This window comes from Tyto alba, unplaced genomic scaffold, assembly GCF_018691265.1.
Source record: "Tyto alba isolate M040663 unplaced genomic scaffold, T.alba_DEE_v4.0 Super-Scaffold_14, whole genome shotgun sequence".
In the NCBI taxonomy this organism is placed as follows: Eukaryota; Metazoa; Chordata; class Aves; order Strigiformes; family Tytonidae; genus Tyto; species Tyto alba.
In genome coordinates this window covers 58,654,749-58,670,536 of record NW_024881276.1, presented here as the reverse complement: position 1 = coordinate 58,670,536, position 15,788 = coordinate 58,654,749, and the positions used below count along the sequence as shown (strand labels likewise).

Here is a 15,788-nt window from a genome sequence, read left to right as displayed (position 1 = left end):
GTCACAGGAAAAAGGCAACTTGATGTGTGCATTTCAAATTCCCTCTCTCTGGCAAGCGGCCCATCTCATCCTAGCACTTGCACGTCCATCCTGATGATTTATGTGGGGGCACTGAATGGTCCTATTGACAAGGACGTGTTTGGGGGGTGAGGGGCCAGTGGCCACATCTCTGGCTTGCTTTGTCCAAAGGTGGCTGGTGTGATTAGACTGATGGCCTCCTGACGTCAGATGAGATCCGTTAAAAGGTATTTATCTCAGGCTTGGGCCAAAGCCGCAGGAGGGATTAAAAGAGATTGAGGCCAAGATAATCCCCTCACAGCATCCCCCTAATGTGGCTGCCAAAAGGCACGCCACCAAATCTTTTGCCACCCCTGGCCCCCGTGCCCAGTTCGGTTTTCCCCATGCAGAATCCAGTTTGCTGCCTGGAGAGGTGTGACCCTGGCCTTGCCATTGGTTTTCCCTTGCCAGGGTGGCACCATCCTTCTTCCTGCCCTGTCCCAGGACACAAGAGGCACGCTCCCCCAGGAAAATGGGAATTTCTGCCTCAGTGGCTGATAATCCTAGCCTGTCTGGGCTAATCTTCACTTTATTAGTTTGTTGCTGATATAAACGGAGGAAGTCAAATCCACCTGTGATGGTTTCTTTCCCTCCAGGAGCAGCATGCTACTCTCTTTTCACCCCTCCCTGTCCACCTGCTTTGCATTATATCCCAATCCGATTTCCCCAAGTCTCTGGTGTCTGATTTAATTTGCCTGATGCTGCTCCTGGAATCAGCCCTCCCCCAGCCCCTCCCATCCGCAGCCTTCCAGCTCCCCACGGGGAGATCAGTCCTGGGGGAGGCTGAGGAGCAGAGAGTAAGGGACTCGCTGGGTGGACAGGCAGGACTGACTGGAGACCACCCAGGGACAAGGGGCTTCTGGCCGGTGGGACATCATTCTCAGCAGGGGAGGCAGGCCGTGAGGGTCCCATCCAGGGGTGGACTACAACCCACCTCGCTCTACAGCTCACGGTAAGGATGCTGCTGCCTTCTTGTGATGCCTGAGGTCACCTTGGTGAGCCTGGCGCTTGAGACCCTGAGTTTCTTGGTGTGGGGAGTCTTTGTACAAGGACTGAGCCCATCAGAGGATGTGGGAGGGAGTATCGTGGTGCGGGAGGGATTGGGGTGAGCGCTGAGATGTCTTTACGGTGATGAGGGGCTTTGGGCTGGGATGGGTTTGACTGTTCTCACCTCGGCAAGTAAATCTCACCAGTTTCCAGACTGGAACAGGAGGGTAAAGCCTCCCCTGAGGGGAGTGTCAGGGACCTGGCACCCACTACCTGTACATAGCCCTGCACTCCTGCTGTGACCTTGTGCACACCTCTTGGCACCTAGCTGATTTTCTGGATGGAGAAGGAGCCCTCAAAAAAGCAAAGAGCAGGATAATCTTATCGTGGCCTTTGATCTCCAACACAGGAGAGGGGGATCATCTCCGTATCCAGCTGTGCAAGGAGCCCGGGGTCACCAGGGCAAGTGTGCAAGGCCAGCCGGGGATTACACAGAGACCCGGGGATGCTGCCTATTAATACTCAGTCCTCCCTCCTGCAACTTTCCTTTTTCTGTTTACAGCCCTCTCCCAGCATCCCGCAGAGGGACCACTTCCCCCCCACAGTGTGGGGGAAGCTGCTTGAAGGATAGGAAATAAGGAGGTTCACCTCCCCTTTCTTCCCACCCATCGCTTGCACGCCGATCTCCACAAGGGAGTGACGCAAGTGGTTTGGTAGGAAGGATGGCTCCTGGGGTGCAAGCTGGGTGCCCCCACCATGGCATGGCTCAGGGGACATAGCTACTGCCCAGAAAAGTCATGGCGTGGCGGCAGAAGGCAGATGATTCCAGACCCCACTCAGCCTTGCATGACAGTAGACACATGTGGTCTGCTACAAGCAGACATCCAAGGGCTCAGGATGGGTCTGGTTACCCACAGACAGGAGTGCTAGAGGAGGTGCCTCCAGCAATTTTGCCAAAAAAAGGCAGGAGGGGAAAGAACTGTCGTGTTGGCAAGCAGAAGAAATGAAGGGTGGGTTCAAAAGCCAAAAACTGTGAACTGGTTGACCACAGCCATGACAGAGCTCAGAAGGGGCCTCACATGAACTAAATCCAGGCTCTGCTCGGCTGTGCCATGCTCCTCAGTGATGCTAGTAGGAGGTACAACTCTGGACCAGTGCTAGTGCCAAGGTGCTCCTGTCAGTAGCTCTTCGCAATGACGGGGCAGTGGTGGTGAACTGCTTTTTCAAAGGTACCGAAGGACTTGGTTTCCTCTGCTGCTTAGGACCCACCTGAAAGAGCCCTTAGTTCCAGAAAGCCCTGAGCGTGCACCATTTAAAAGCCTTTCCCTTTAAAACCAGGCTGGGCAGCTACCATGAGTAACTGTGAGCTGACCCATGGATTCACAAGAAACGCGCATCCCTAAGGTCCCCCTGGTCACAGCGAGAATGTGCCTTGGCCGGACTCCAAACTCCACTCCGTTTTCTTCTGTTCTTCCCCCATTTCCTGTCCTAAATTTATGTGACCATGATGAACCACTCCTTTGCACACCTGCCATGGTTCTCCTGGGAGGCAGTTGCACTCCACTGGGGACCAGGTAACTCACTCCCCACAAATTGCACTAAGATGTGACAGGTGGAGGCAAGAGGCAAAGCTGGAGCTGTTATTATCGCTCATCTGTGGCTCCTTGTCGTTCTGAGGCTGAGAACAATTCCCAGCTTAATGTAGAGCGTTCCTTCAGAGGGATTTAAGGGTTTGGATGGAGTCCTGAACCTGGCACCTTCTCTATATTCAGCCCTTTTTATCCATCCTCAACATCATGCCCCCACCCTTTGATCTGCTGCCCAGCTCTGAAAGCCCCTCATCTGGTTGTGCAACCTCACAGAACAGGCACCTGTGAACCGACGCTCCCATGCAAGTGCCAGAGTTGAGAAAGAAACACCCAGAGAAGTGAAGAGAATGGTAAAAAAGCAGGAGAGATGCAAGAAAGACTGGGGATCCGATGGGTAATGAAGATGACATGTGCAGCCAGCTTCACCTGGGAAAGAAATTGGAAGGAAGAGAGAAGACGACTCCCATCCCCATGCAGGTCTGGCTGGACAAAACCAAAGTCCACAAAGACAGATTAGGGCAGGTGGCTGAGCGATGATCTCGGATGGCCAAAGGCATGTGAAGGAACAGCACAGAGAGCTTGGAGACCAAGCAGACTGGAAAGAAAGTCAGAGGGAAGAGGTGTCCCAGCAGGAAAAGGCAATCCAAAGCTCAGGGTTGACAGAGGGAAGGTAGGATCAGTCCTAAAAAAAAACTGAGAAAGGGGAAGATGTGGACCCACAATGGTAGGACTGGTCTCCACAGGGTGGCTGGAAGTTCAGATTTGCCACTTAATGTGCTGGTAGGCAGCAGCCAGGGACAGATGCAGTCTCTGCAGCTTGGCTGTACACCAAAGCTGAGGGGCAAATGCCACAAGATAAAGAGGATGTGCAGCTGCCTACCAAAGGCTTCGAGGCCTTCCTCAGCATCTCCCCAGTCTGTCAGTTAGCTGAGAGATGGCAGAGCCATCCCCAAAGAAGTACACGCAGGTGGGCTTTTGTGGCCAGCATCGCTCAACCAGGTGCGGCTATGCATCCTTGCTGGGAGGAACCCCCTCATCTGTCAAAATGAGATATGGAGAAAACAAAACAAAACAAAACAACAGTGAAAAGGGCTCAGCTCAGGTGCTGATCTGTCCCCATCCTTCAGCTGGCAGCCCCAGGCCACTGCTGCGTGTGCTCTGACAGTGCAGTCCTGGGCTCCTCTCCTGCTCCCTCACCATGGGCTGGGGGCAGCAGCCACACCTAGTGCACAGGCAGGGAGCAGGGAAGAGGCAGCTGCACTGTGGCTCCATTCAGGCTTGTAAGCAGCAGGTGCAAGTCTTTTTCTGCAAAGTATAGCCTGAAATAGCCTCCCTCTGGGATAAGCTCATGCCTGCCAGGAGCTAGGGGAAACCCGCATCTCCCTGTTTTTCCTACACTCAGAGCCGTGCCACAGGAGTCATTGACCAAGCAGAAACTCAGTCCGCCCGGAGGCTCAAAGGAAAGCTGTGGAGATGTTCAGGGGAAGGGATTCTGGAGGGAAACTTGAAGAGGTCTATGAAGCAGAGAGCAAAGGTGGGACTTGGGGGTGTATCTGCATGCGCTCGCCCCCAGCAGGAGAACAGCCTGGCATGGAAGGACCCAAAGGCCCACTGGCTGGAAGAAATGAGGCCTTCAGGCAACAGGCCAGGGGGAGATGGAGGTGATGTGACCCCCCAGGGACTAGGAGAAAGTCTGCAGATGCCGCTGGAGCATTTCTTGGCCTTGGAGCAAAGCGTTTGTTCTCATGATGAACAACTGGAGCACATCTGGACATTCACACCTACCCAGGAGAAAGATTGAAACAATTAAAGACGAGATTTGTCTATAAGAGTGGGAGATGCTAGAGTCACTGGTGAAGTTTTAAGTGCATGTAACAAGAAAAAGACAACAAAACAGATGCCGTAACATCATATGGTGCACCTCTATCTTGAATATGGATTACAGTTCTGATTCACTGCTCTCTCGCTGCAAAAGCATATCATCTAGATTCTGTAAAGAACTGAAAAGGGCTTAGAGAACAACAGAGGTAATAGGATGCTATGGCTTACGGAGGAGGAATGACTTAAGTGTGCTCTGCAGTCTGGAAGAGGTGCATGACAAAGACCTATAAAATACTGAGTGATGCTGAGGTGAATAGAGACCAGTTATTTGTTGATTCTTCCAACTCAAAAGCTAGAGACCACCAAGTGGAACTAGTGCCATTGGGGAGTAACAGAACCAAGAACTTCTTTGTGGAGCCTGCCACTAAACTGTGGAAATCATCACCATGGGGTGCTGAGGATGCTAAACTTTGACATGGGCACAAAAACTGTGTGGACAAAGGCATAGAAGAAAATTCCGTCAAGGTCTTGGATACAGTAATGCTGCCTCTAGCTTTGGGCATCAGTGAAAAGCTGGGGCTAGCAAAGTCTGCTTATGTTATTCTTAGATCCTTCCCTAGGCATCCACTTTTTTTTTTTTTTTTTTTTTTTTTTAGTGGGAAACTAGAAGGGAACCCTGATAGAGCACTTCAACAGCCCGCAGATTTTCTTGACGGTCAAAGAGCTGCTGGACACTGCCTGGTGCTGCTCTGTCTAGGACAAACAATAGGAAATAGTCACTGGAATCCCATCATTGAATTTCTTCCTCCTGGAGCTGAGATGGACAGCTTGGCCATGGACAGGGAGAAGCTGATGAAGAGGACCTAGGATTTGGTAGGGCTAGGAATAGAGGGGTTAAAAATAAAGAGGTGAGGGGACAAGTGTGTCCAGAACCTCAGTAAGAGGCTCTGGAGGTCTTCAGCTCCTCAGTGTACCTGTAAGCAAGATGCAAGACTAAATGGACCTTTAATCAGGCACAGGACCACCTTCCCAAATGCTAAGGGCTTAGACCAGATACAGCACATTACCAAGCCTTCGGCCAAGAAATGGTTACTAAGCCTTTATCAGAGATCCCTACATTTGCCTAACTGAGCGGTCATATTAGTGTCCTTTCTACCTCATATCTCTCTCCTCTGGTTTGTCTCCCCAGAATCAGGACTGCCCCACGTGGAGGAGCCGCCACTGGGTCAGAAAGATGGGGGAAATGGAACAGATGAAGCAGGAGGCTGAGCAGCTGAAGAAGCAGATTGCGGTAATGCTGGCTACAGTCATGAAACTGCTGAGAGAGTGCCTACCCACCCCCACCATGTCCAAGTTCTCCTCCTCAACCACAACTGAGGGTTGAGCTTTCTCCATCTACATCCTCGGAGCCCTCTGCAGTTGTGCACAGCCCTTTAAGTGCTAACGGAGATCTTCATCGCATGGTGGAGGGAAGAAGGGGAGGAGAAGGGAGAGAACTACAACAGTGAGAAGGAAGTAGCCACCAGCACTGTGTCTGCAGAGTGCCAAAGAATGTAGTGTGTTCCCAGGACCTCCTCTGTCTGGGAGGCAGCTGGTGTTCTGCCAGGTGGGAGGATCAGTGGAAGGGGCGTAGCACGGGGAACTTGATGTTGAGCAGTTTTGGCTCACCTTCCTGATGTTTGACTGCTGCCGAGGTGCCTTAGTCACAGACCAGGATCCCCCTGGGCTGGCCATAATCCGAACACAGCAAAGCCACAGTTCTTAATTCTAGCCTGTGAATTTCACTTGCCCTTCCCCTCATCACACAGCTCTTTTTTCTCTTTCATCTGCTCTTGTCTCTTCTCCAGGATTCCCGGAAAGCCTGTGCAGACACAACGCTTGCTCAGGTAAGGGACAGAGCTGGCTGGACAGGTGAATATGTGTGAATATGCTCTAAGGGGGACTCTCTCCAGTTGGGAAGTCGAGGTAGGAGGCAGAGATGCGGGGAGCAGGAAAACTGCTAGTCCAAGCTTAGTTCTCTTTCTCCCCCCACCCTTTCCTCAGATTGTGTCTGGAGTGGAGGTTGTTGGCCGCATCCAGATGCGGACCCGAAGGACCCTGCGTGGGCACCTGGCCAAGATCTACGCCATGCACTGGTCCACGGACTCCAAGTGAGAGAGATGCTGCTGACCTGCTGGCTGCAGGACAGCACGTGGGTGTGAAGGGCAAGAAGGCTCTGGTGTGAAGAGAGCTACTAACGTGGTCTTGTTCCTCTCTCACAGACTTCTGGTCAGTGCCTCACAAGATGGGAAACTGATTGTGTGGGACACGTACACAACTAACAAGGTAGGACTCAGACAGCTGCAGCGAACTGGGGTGCTGGAGTGGGTCCCCTCGGAGCTAGTGCCCTTGCCCTGCTCTTTCTGCTTCCAGACTGTCAACATGGTTTCTTGTCCTCCCAGGTTCACGCCATCCCTTTGCGTTCTTCCTGGGTCATGACCTGTGCCTATGCCCCCTCGGGCAATTTTGTGGCCTGCGGGGGCCTTGACAACATGTGCTCCATCTACAGCCTCAAGACTCGTGAAGGCAACGTCAAAGTGAGCAGGGAGCTCTCAGCCCATACAGGTGTGTGTGCTGCCTGCCTGCAACCTGCAACACTTTCAGCCCTGACCCGTTTCTCATATTTGCTTGTTCCTACTTCCCAGGTTACCTCTCCTGCTGCCGATTTCTTGATGACAATAATATTGTGACGAGCTCTGGAGATACCACATGGTGAGTGTTAACTTCTGCATCCTAGCGACGTGACCGCTGGCTCTTAGAGGCACAGCACACATCAGCAAGTGCTCTGCAGCAGTCCACTAGCTAAAGATGAATTGCTCCTGCGCAGGGAGGCCACACAGAGCACCTTAAGAAGCCACATCCATTCTTTCTCCCTTGGCAAAACGAGTGCTTCTTTTCCCATTTGAAGTCAGGTCAAGATGCAGGTCTGTTGGTGAAGCAGTAGGGACCGTGTTGTCAGCTCTCACAAAGCACAGTGTCACTTATCCCAGGACAGAAAGCATCATAAATTTATGTGGAGCCCACGTACATGCTCCACTTCACAGGTCTTGACCACTGTGCAAGGGACACCTGCAAAGCCGGTGTCCAGATTCTTCGGTTCCTCACTCTCAGGTCTTGCTGTGCTGCAACTCCGAGCAGTGCCAAGGCTTTATTCACCCCCACTGCATCCCAGCATCTGCTTTGGAAGAACCTCTTGACCAAGGATGAGTCAGGATGTGGCATTTCCCTCAGAGATCAAGGTTACAAGGGGGCTTGTTTGCCTGGCTGTAATATGGGATCCCAGTGAACACGGCCCATGCACCCTATGAGTGTGGATACAGCACGTTTTTCAGCTGTTTGCCCGTGGGTCCCTCTTACCTCCTCTCAGTATTCCCTTCAGCTGTTGCAGTTATGGGAATACCGTCAAACCTCACACACCCCCCCAGCCTTCATATAACTCTGCTTTGGCAAAGGTATGACCAGCAACAGCTGTGAAGATATCTCTTGTTGTATACAGCTGACTGCAGTGATACTCTCACCTGTTTTCCCTTGCTGTAGCCAGGTCCATGGCTTCCCTCCTTTTGTTTGCGAGTGGGACAGCTCTTCAGCCCAGCTGTAGATCTGTTCTGCCTGGGCTGGCTCTGAGAAGTTCTCTCCTCTCCTGCAGCGCGCTCTGGGACATTGAGACAGGGCAGCAGAAGACTGTGTTCCTGGGTCACACTGGAGACTGTATGAGCTTGGCTGTCTCCCCAGATTTCAAACTCTTCGTCTCCGGGGCTTGTGATGCTACTGCCAAACTGTGGGACGTGCGGGAAGGCACCTGCCGTCAGACCTTCTCAGGGCACGAGTCTGATATCAACGCCATCTGCGTATGTATGCTCTCTGCACAGTGGTGGGGAGGCAAGGAAAATGGAGGGTGGACCAGCTCTGAAACAGGGTCTTGGGACAACAGTGAAAGAAGCTGTCACAGCCATGTGAGGAGCAAGGGTCTCGGGATATTTTGGCCCCATGGTCCAGCATGAAGCAGGAAGGGCCTGAGTTCAGTGAAGTTTGGAGGCTGGGTCTTCCCAGGCATCAGGGCACCAAAGCGTCTAGGTCTGACTCAAAGCACTGCTTGGACTCAGCCTGCACACCGTGATCTGTGGAGCTCAGCACCCTAACAGAGGTGCTGGTGCAGCTTTGCTCACAGCAGCTGTTGGGAACCATGGCTCAGGTACGCCCCAGGAGCCCTGGTGCGAGACACAAGTGAGGCAGCAGGAATACTTAACGCAGCTGAGGGTCTTGGTCAGCTCCAGACAGCAGAGGTGGGAACTTGGTAATCAGAGAGAGATCTCCTGAAGATGAAATCTTCACCTGAGGCAGCACAGACATTTAGGGGCAAGTATATGCCTCAGAGGCAAGGATTCAAACCAGAGTCCTAGAGGTGGCAGGACAAGAAACATATCAGTTTAATCCTTTGCGGCTAACCGAGTGAGTTGAACAGCTTCCTGCAATGTCTGCTACTTGAATCACCCTCTACTGATTTCAATTAGTACAGCTTTTCTCACCTGTCCCATGGCTACTCTACCAGCCATATGGTTTTCTGCCAGACCTGGTCCTGAGAAGCTCTTTTTTTGCTCCTCAGAGCAAGGACACAGAAAAGGAGTGTGTATGAGAAGGTTGGGATATGGTGATCAGACAGAGGAAGGCTCTCATCGCTCCGAATCATGCCAGACCCCATCTGGGGCATAATGTGTGGACACCAGTCAAGCCCCAAACTAACAGCTGGAGTTAGAGACAATAATCCTTGCTCAAGCACTGGAACATCTTACAATAGCTCTAGCCCCTAGGTCGCTGGCTTTCTTGAGGTGGAAGGGGTTTAACTAGGTCTTAGGAGAAACATCAGTCTCCCCCTTCAGCAGACTCAACTTTTATGATCCAGTATCTTGTCCCACTGGGGTTTCCTACTTCTGTGGCTTCCTCATGGTTAGCAGGGAAGCAAAGAGTTAAGGAAATCTGTAAGGTGTAACCTGATTAAAATCTGGTGTGTGCCCTCCTCAGTTCTTCCCTAATGGTGAAGCCATCTGCACTGGCTCCGACGATGCCACCTGCCGTCTCTTTGACCTCCGGGCAGACCAGGAGCTTGTAGTGTACTCTCATGAGAGCATCATCTGTGGAATCACTTCGGTCGCCTTCTCCCGCAGCGGGCGCCTCTTGCTTGCCGGATACGACGACTTCAACTGCAACATCTGGGACTCTCTGAAAGCAGAGCGTGTGGGTGAGTGGCTCCTGGAGGTCCCTTTCATTCCCTGCAAGGTCTTCTGTCCCTACCAAGGCAAGGAAAAGGCCTTTATTTCTTCTAAAAGGGACACCTGACTGAAACCCAACAAAGCTTCCTTGCACTAAAGGAGCACACCATGACTAGTTGTCACGATTTGAGCCCAGAGAGCAACAGAACACCACACAGCCATTCATTCACCCCTTCTCTCCCAGCCCTGGGAAGGAGAAAATGAAGTAAAAGGCTCGGCACTTGAGATTAGGACAGGGAGGGGATGACTCACCCGTTACAGTCATGGGGAAAAGACAGACCCTTTAGGGGAAGAAAAAGAACAAAAAGAACATCATTTAATGCAAACACGAGCAAAACCAACACTTAACAGACACACTAGTAAAACTTGCTTGTATAGAAGAACTAGTTTTTAATGTTAAGGACAATATCAAACAACATTGTTTCAAGGGGAGAAAGAACATTAAAGGTTCCTTCTAGCTAAAACTGCTCACAAACATCTGTAGTATTTCCTACGTTCTCCTAGCCTCTGCAGTTTGACAGTTGCAGCTACTCACAGTGCCACTTGGTAGCCAAGCACCAAGCTGAGCATGGACCTGGGCTTCCATCCAACATCTCTCAATACTCTGTGATGCTTGTACACAGACTACACCCAAGTATCATTTTTCTTTCAGCTGTGGCTCCCAGCCTCTGAAAATTTATAATGCAGCCCACCAATGGCGTTGGTATTTCTCAGCCTTATCCAGGACACCATCCTTTTAGTCCTACCATCACTCCAGGGTGAAAGCAGTTGTAAGAGGAGTCAGCTAGCCAGACCTGCTCACGAACATCGTTCTTTAGCCAGTCCTGTGGGTGGCAGTTGCACGCCATACACAAAAGTTCTTCTGCATGTTTGTTCTTATTAGCCACATGCTGACTGTAACCTGCTGTGCGGGAACAGACAGCACGATACACGGGGGTGTAGGTACACACCCTACGACGCGTGTCCTCAGCCTGGTCAACCCCTTCATCCCTCCCAGGCTCCACTTTTTTTTCCTGACCTCTCTCCTTTCCTCCCATAGGAATCCTTTCTGGCCATGACAACAGAGTGAGCTGCCTGGGGGTAACAGCAGATGGCATGGCTGTTGCCACCGGCTCCTGGGACAGCTTCCTCAAGATTTGGAACTGAGGACAGCAGCAGAAAGGGAAAGAGAGCAGCGGAGAGGGAAAGAGCAGCAGAAGCATGGCCCGCAGCCCACGCCCAAGCGAACAGCATCGTCAGCTGAGCCCAGCAGAAATGCCTGCCCACCAATCCCACTTGTCTCTAGACACAGGTCGCTTGTAGGGGTCTCCCAGAGTGAAAGGAGAGGTCGGGGAGGAGGAGCAGAGGGAGCTGGATAGCAGGAGCGCAAACACTGGCCCTTCTCTCCACCTCTAAACAGGTCCAGCAGTTTCCAGCCTCGTGCAGGCTTGAAGACCTACAAAACACAGTTTATTATGTCTCAGGACGTTACAGTACAGCTCCTTCAAACGCCTCTCCTCAGGTTGACACCTATCCTTTGGAGGACCCTCAAACACCTGTCACAGACCAGGCTGTGTTCCTGATTGAACACAGGTTCTGTGCAGCTGTCCTATAGCCCTGCAGACAGCCTCAGAGACATGCTGGGTTTGAGATTTCTACCATGCAACCTCAAACAAAAAAAGCTAGTGTAAATTGGGCTTATCTTCCATTGGGGAAGGCTTGAGCTAAGTCTTATCTATGCATAAATGGGGGACAAATAGCCCTCAGACCTACCAGAGTACCAGGGAATATTATACTTACTGTCTGCTTCTTGCTGTTTCTTCTCCTTTTGCCTCACTCCTGCATTGTGTGGTGACCCTGTCTAACCAGTAGTCATCAGCCCCTGATTTCAAGCTTTTATAGACCTTCATAGCCCAGGCAAATAAAAAAAAGCTCACATAAGCACTGCAGGCTGTGTTCTTTCCAGCATTGCAATGAGCTACCGCAAACATAACTCTCCTATGAATACTGTTTGTTGACCCCATCCAGAGAACATCTCATCCCCAGGCTTTGTTCTACCTCAGTCCCCAGGGGAGGGTGTTCCTCACCCACGTTTTAGGTGAGAAGAGGCTGTTAGTCTCAAGGCTTGCTGCCATAGAGTTGGGAGAGCTGAAAATACATCCTTGCAAACCTTGGAGATTTGAGCTCAATTACTAGACACGGCCATTATAGTCAGCCCCTATTCCACTTTTTGACTCATAGTGATATCCTGGGGTCCCAAGGCTCTGTTAGGAAGACTTGATGGTCAACAGTTGCAGCAACTTATCAATAGAAGATAAAGCACGATAGTATCTCATCCTATTTTGGATCTCACCCTCATTCCAGACCCTTGCAATAGGCTACAGACCTTTGTATACATTAGTTTTAGGGCAGTGTAGACACAGAACTCCAGAAGTGACACCAGATACATCAGTCGCCTGCAGAGTTGCAGCTTCCCAGCCCACTCAGTAGTACATAGGTTCATAGTCAGACCCTTCTCAGCACACCTCTGCAGTGGCATGTTACCAGCAGGGGACAGAGATGAGTTTTTAGGCTAACTGAAAGGTGAACTATTTGCTCTGGAATCCTTGCCCCTAAGGTCAATGGGCAAGCAGGAGACCCCTACTGTCCTATCAGGGCATAGATACAGTCAGCAAAAGTTTAATACAAATTTATTTGCCACAGATAAGAACTCTACAGTAAGTCAATACAGCTGATATACAATAGAAGAGCCAGAGTCTGTACTGTAAGACATGCAAAAACAGGGGAGAAAGATAACGCTCTTTCCCCAACAGGGATAGGTGAAAAGAGTGACCACAAGTCTGGAGTTTCAGTCTATTGCAGAATTTCTCACCCCCAGAAGACTCTCAAAGCATAGAAGCAAATTGCAATAAGATCCTGGAAAAGGAAACCTCTAGTTTTCCACATAAGGACGCTGTTGGTTCTCTTTGTTCAAGTCACTCCAAGAACAGTTCCCAGATTTGAAGCTCCTGCTCAGATCCACTGTCACTTCCTTCTTTTCCCCAAGATTCTCTCCCAATACATGCCTCTTACCCTAGAGAAATTAAAAAAAAAAAAAAAAAAAATCATACAGTGTAAAACACAAGTTAACTGGGGGTGAGTTAATTCTCAGTGGAACACATAGCCCATTTTCAGGCCATTCAGCTTTGGCTCTCTTGTAACAATATCGAAGAGTGATGGACTTCTTTCTACAGCCTAAAGAGAAAGGATGCGCTGAAATGGGCAATGTCATGGTAAGGCCAAAGATACAGACATTGAACAAGACCTGGAGGCATCTAGAGACAAGATTGACCCACAGAAAAATCCTTAGGAAATCACCAGGCTCTACAGGCCTAGGACCCCACAGTTCCAAACTGGGACCCTACAAAATACAGAAATTGAAGGATATGGGGTTTTTTCAGCCCATTCTCCCTCCCACAGTATAACTTATTAAGCTTTACCTGGCGAGGGGCAGGAGCACTGGGGGAATTGTCGTCCTGTAGGATGCTGAGGGGAGAGCGACCACTTCCACCAGATGTTGTCATGATTTTGTTGTTGGTCTTGCGCCTTACAGGCTTGCTCCCTAGTGTCAGAAGGAAACATGTCAGTGCATCATGACAAGGCTACAGGGTCCTAGATTTTAAATGCCTCCTGGCCTTTATGATCTAGCTTGTATGCCTGCACAGCAAAGACTGTTAACCAAGGACTTCTAGGTAAGGGATCACAGAAAGGTTGAGGTTGGGAAGGGACCTCTGCTCCAACCCCCCTGCTCTACCTAGAGCCAGTTGCCCAGGATCATGTCCAGACAGCTTTTAAATATCTTCAAAAACAGAGGCTCCATAACCTCTCCGGGCAACCTGCGACTGTGCTTGGTCATCCTCACAGTGAAAAAAGTGTTTCCTGATGTTCAGATGGAGCCTCCTGTGTTCCAGTTTGTGTCCCTTGCCTCTGGTCCCATCACTGAAAAAAGCCTGATCTCTCTTCCTTTATACCTTCCCTTCAGGTTTTATACATATTAATAAGATTGCCTTGAGCCTTCTCTTCTCCAGGCTAAACAGTCCCAGCTCTCAGCCTCTCCTTGTAGGAGGGATGCTCAGCACAGAGTTTCCCAAAGCACAGCCAATATTAAAGACTCTCAATGCCACTCAGCCACAGCAGTTAGATGTGCTTCCCGCCCTTACTCCCACACTCTTCCCAAGGAAAAACTCCAAGGTCCTGATAAACAGGCCACCACAACCACAAGCCTGTCTAAGAGTAGAAGGGCTGACATTTACCTCTTGATTTTGACTACCAACTGAAAACGTAACTTTTCAACTCCTGACAGAAATCAGTTTGATAGAAAAACAGTTCCCAAAGGGTTCTCCTGTCTGCCAACTGCACAGTCCCAAGGCCAGGATATCTGAGGCAGTACGAGACAGCTAAACTTGAGGGAACGGACAAGGTCTCTGTAAGCAAGCAAGCCTGAAGAAGGTGATGTAGTACACTTCACACTTGTAAGCGGCCGTAGCTAATAACTGATAGAAGTACACTCTGTACTTGCAGGTGGTTATAGACAACAGTTAGCATACATCAAATTGACAACCTGGCAAGGTAACTATTCACTTAAGTAATTTGGCAATGAAACTAATTTTTAAAGTGTCCTGCAGTGAACTACTTTAATTGTAATACTAAAAAACACACCCCCAGGTCAGAGCAACACCTGCCCAAGTTAAAGACCCTTCCCCTGCACATGTGTAGTATCAAATGCCTTATGTAATCTGTATTATAATTATTGACCAATCTGTATCTAATAGGCATGTTTGTAAAAGCACTAACCTGTGATTTTTGTGTATAAAAGAAGCACCTGAACCTGCTTCTAGGCGTGCTTGATTTGTGGAAAATCTACCAAGCACACGGGCCTGAATAAAATACAATATCTCTCCTGAGCGTGCGAAGATTTGTGTCAAGATTGTCACGCTGGGCACAAAGCCGCTTTTCGGGTGACAAAGACACACGCACCAGAGGGGGTTGATGGGTTCCTGCCCCGGTCAGTGCAGCTCCGCGGGCGCCCGGAGCCCTCGACGCGTTACTCCAGCCACCGAGCACTTACCCGAGGAGAAGCCGGGCCCGGCAACGCGGGTTAGCCGAGCCGGGGCCGCGTCGGGAGACAGCGGCCTTTCCGACCCTTCCCCCGAGGCGGCGGCCGCCTCCGGGCCGCCCGCGGGCGGGGAGTTTCGCCAGGCCGGCTGCTCAGCTGCCGGCTCCTCGGCGGGGCAGGCCGGTCCCGGCGGCGCCGGTTCCCGGGGCGCGGCGCCAGCCCCGAAGGCCTCCCTGAGCCGCTTCACCAAGAGGTCCACGCTGTCTGTCAGAGAAGGAGGGGAGGATGGAGGACGGGGCGAGGCGCTCGGCTGGGCAGGGCCGCGCCGGGCAGCCCACTCACCCGCCCTCCCAGGGCGGCCTCACTCACCGCTCGATGCGGCTCTCATAGGCGTGCGGGAGATGCCGGGCGTGGGCGAGCGCGGGTCCCGGTCCTGGCAGGTACCCGCCGCCGGCTCGGCGGGGCCGGGCTGAGGGCTGCCGGCCGGGGAGCTCACCACCTGCGGAGAGGGCAGGCGTGGAGGAGGCAGGCCGGGGCCGCCAAGAGGGGTGGTGGCGGGAGGGCGCCTACCTCAATCGGGGTGCGCAGAATGCCGGCGCTAGGGGAGCGGGGGTCGCTGACGTGCGCCAGGTGCTTGTTGCGGAGAGCGGCAGGGGTAGCCGGGGCGCTACCAGAGACCCCCATGGCGGAGAGCGCCGAACCGCCGCCCCGCTCCCCGGCCCCAACCGCCGCCGAGGTTCAAATCTCCCGCGCGCCGGGCGGCGGCGCCGTCCCATTGGTCTCCGCGCGGAGGCGGGGCCCGATCCGCCCCGCCCATCCCTCGCGGGTGCCGCCCACCGGCTCCGTAGCCCCCGCCCGGCACGTCCCGCCTGGCCTGCCGCCGGCCCGCTGTCAATCCTCGGGGAGTTCCCCGCCCCCTTCCCGCTCTACGTCGCTATTGGTCGAGGAGTCCGG

At 51.9% G+C, this 15,788-nt stretch overlaps 2 protein-coding genes across 2 annotated transcripts; one reads left to right on the top strand and one right to left on the bottom strand.

The window, feature by feature from the left end:
- Positions 1-795: 795 nt before the first annotated feature.
- GNB3 (G protein subunit beta 3) lies at positions 796-11,826 on the top strand. Its single transcript, XM_042788930.1, has 10 exons — positions 796-1,009; positions 5,644-5,745; positions 6,302-6,340; positions 6,498-6,604; positions 6,716-6,779; positions 6,896-7,058; positions 7,139-7,205; positions 8,140-8,341; positions 9,513-9,729; positions 10,800-11,826. Exons 2-10 carry the CDS (start codon positions 5,689-5,691, stop codon positions 10,904-10,906), a joined length of 1,023 nt encoding a protein of 340 aa, XP_042644864.1. The 5' UTR covers positions 796-1,009; positions 5,644-5,688; the 3' UTR covers positions 10,907-11,826.
- Positions 11,827-12,412: 586 nt separating this feature from the next.
- Positions 12,413-15,597, bottom strand: CDCA3 (cell division cycle associated 3). The gene is made up of 5 exons (XM_042788931.1): positions 15,405-15,597; positions 15,204-15,333; positions 14,847-15,098; positions 13,219-13,340; positions 12,413-12,812 (listed from the first exon to the last, which is right to left on the bottom strand). Exons 1-5 carry the CDS (start codon positions 15,516-15,518, stop codon positions 12,672-12,674), a joined length of 759 nt encoding a protein of 252 aa, XP_042644865.1. The 5' UTR covers positions 15,519-15,597; the 3' UTR covers positions 12,413-12,671.
- Positions 15,598-15,788: the final 191 nt, after the last annotated feature.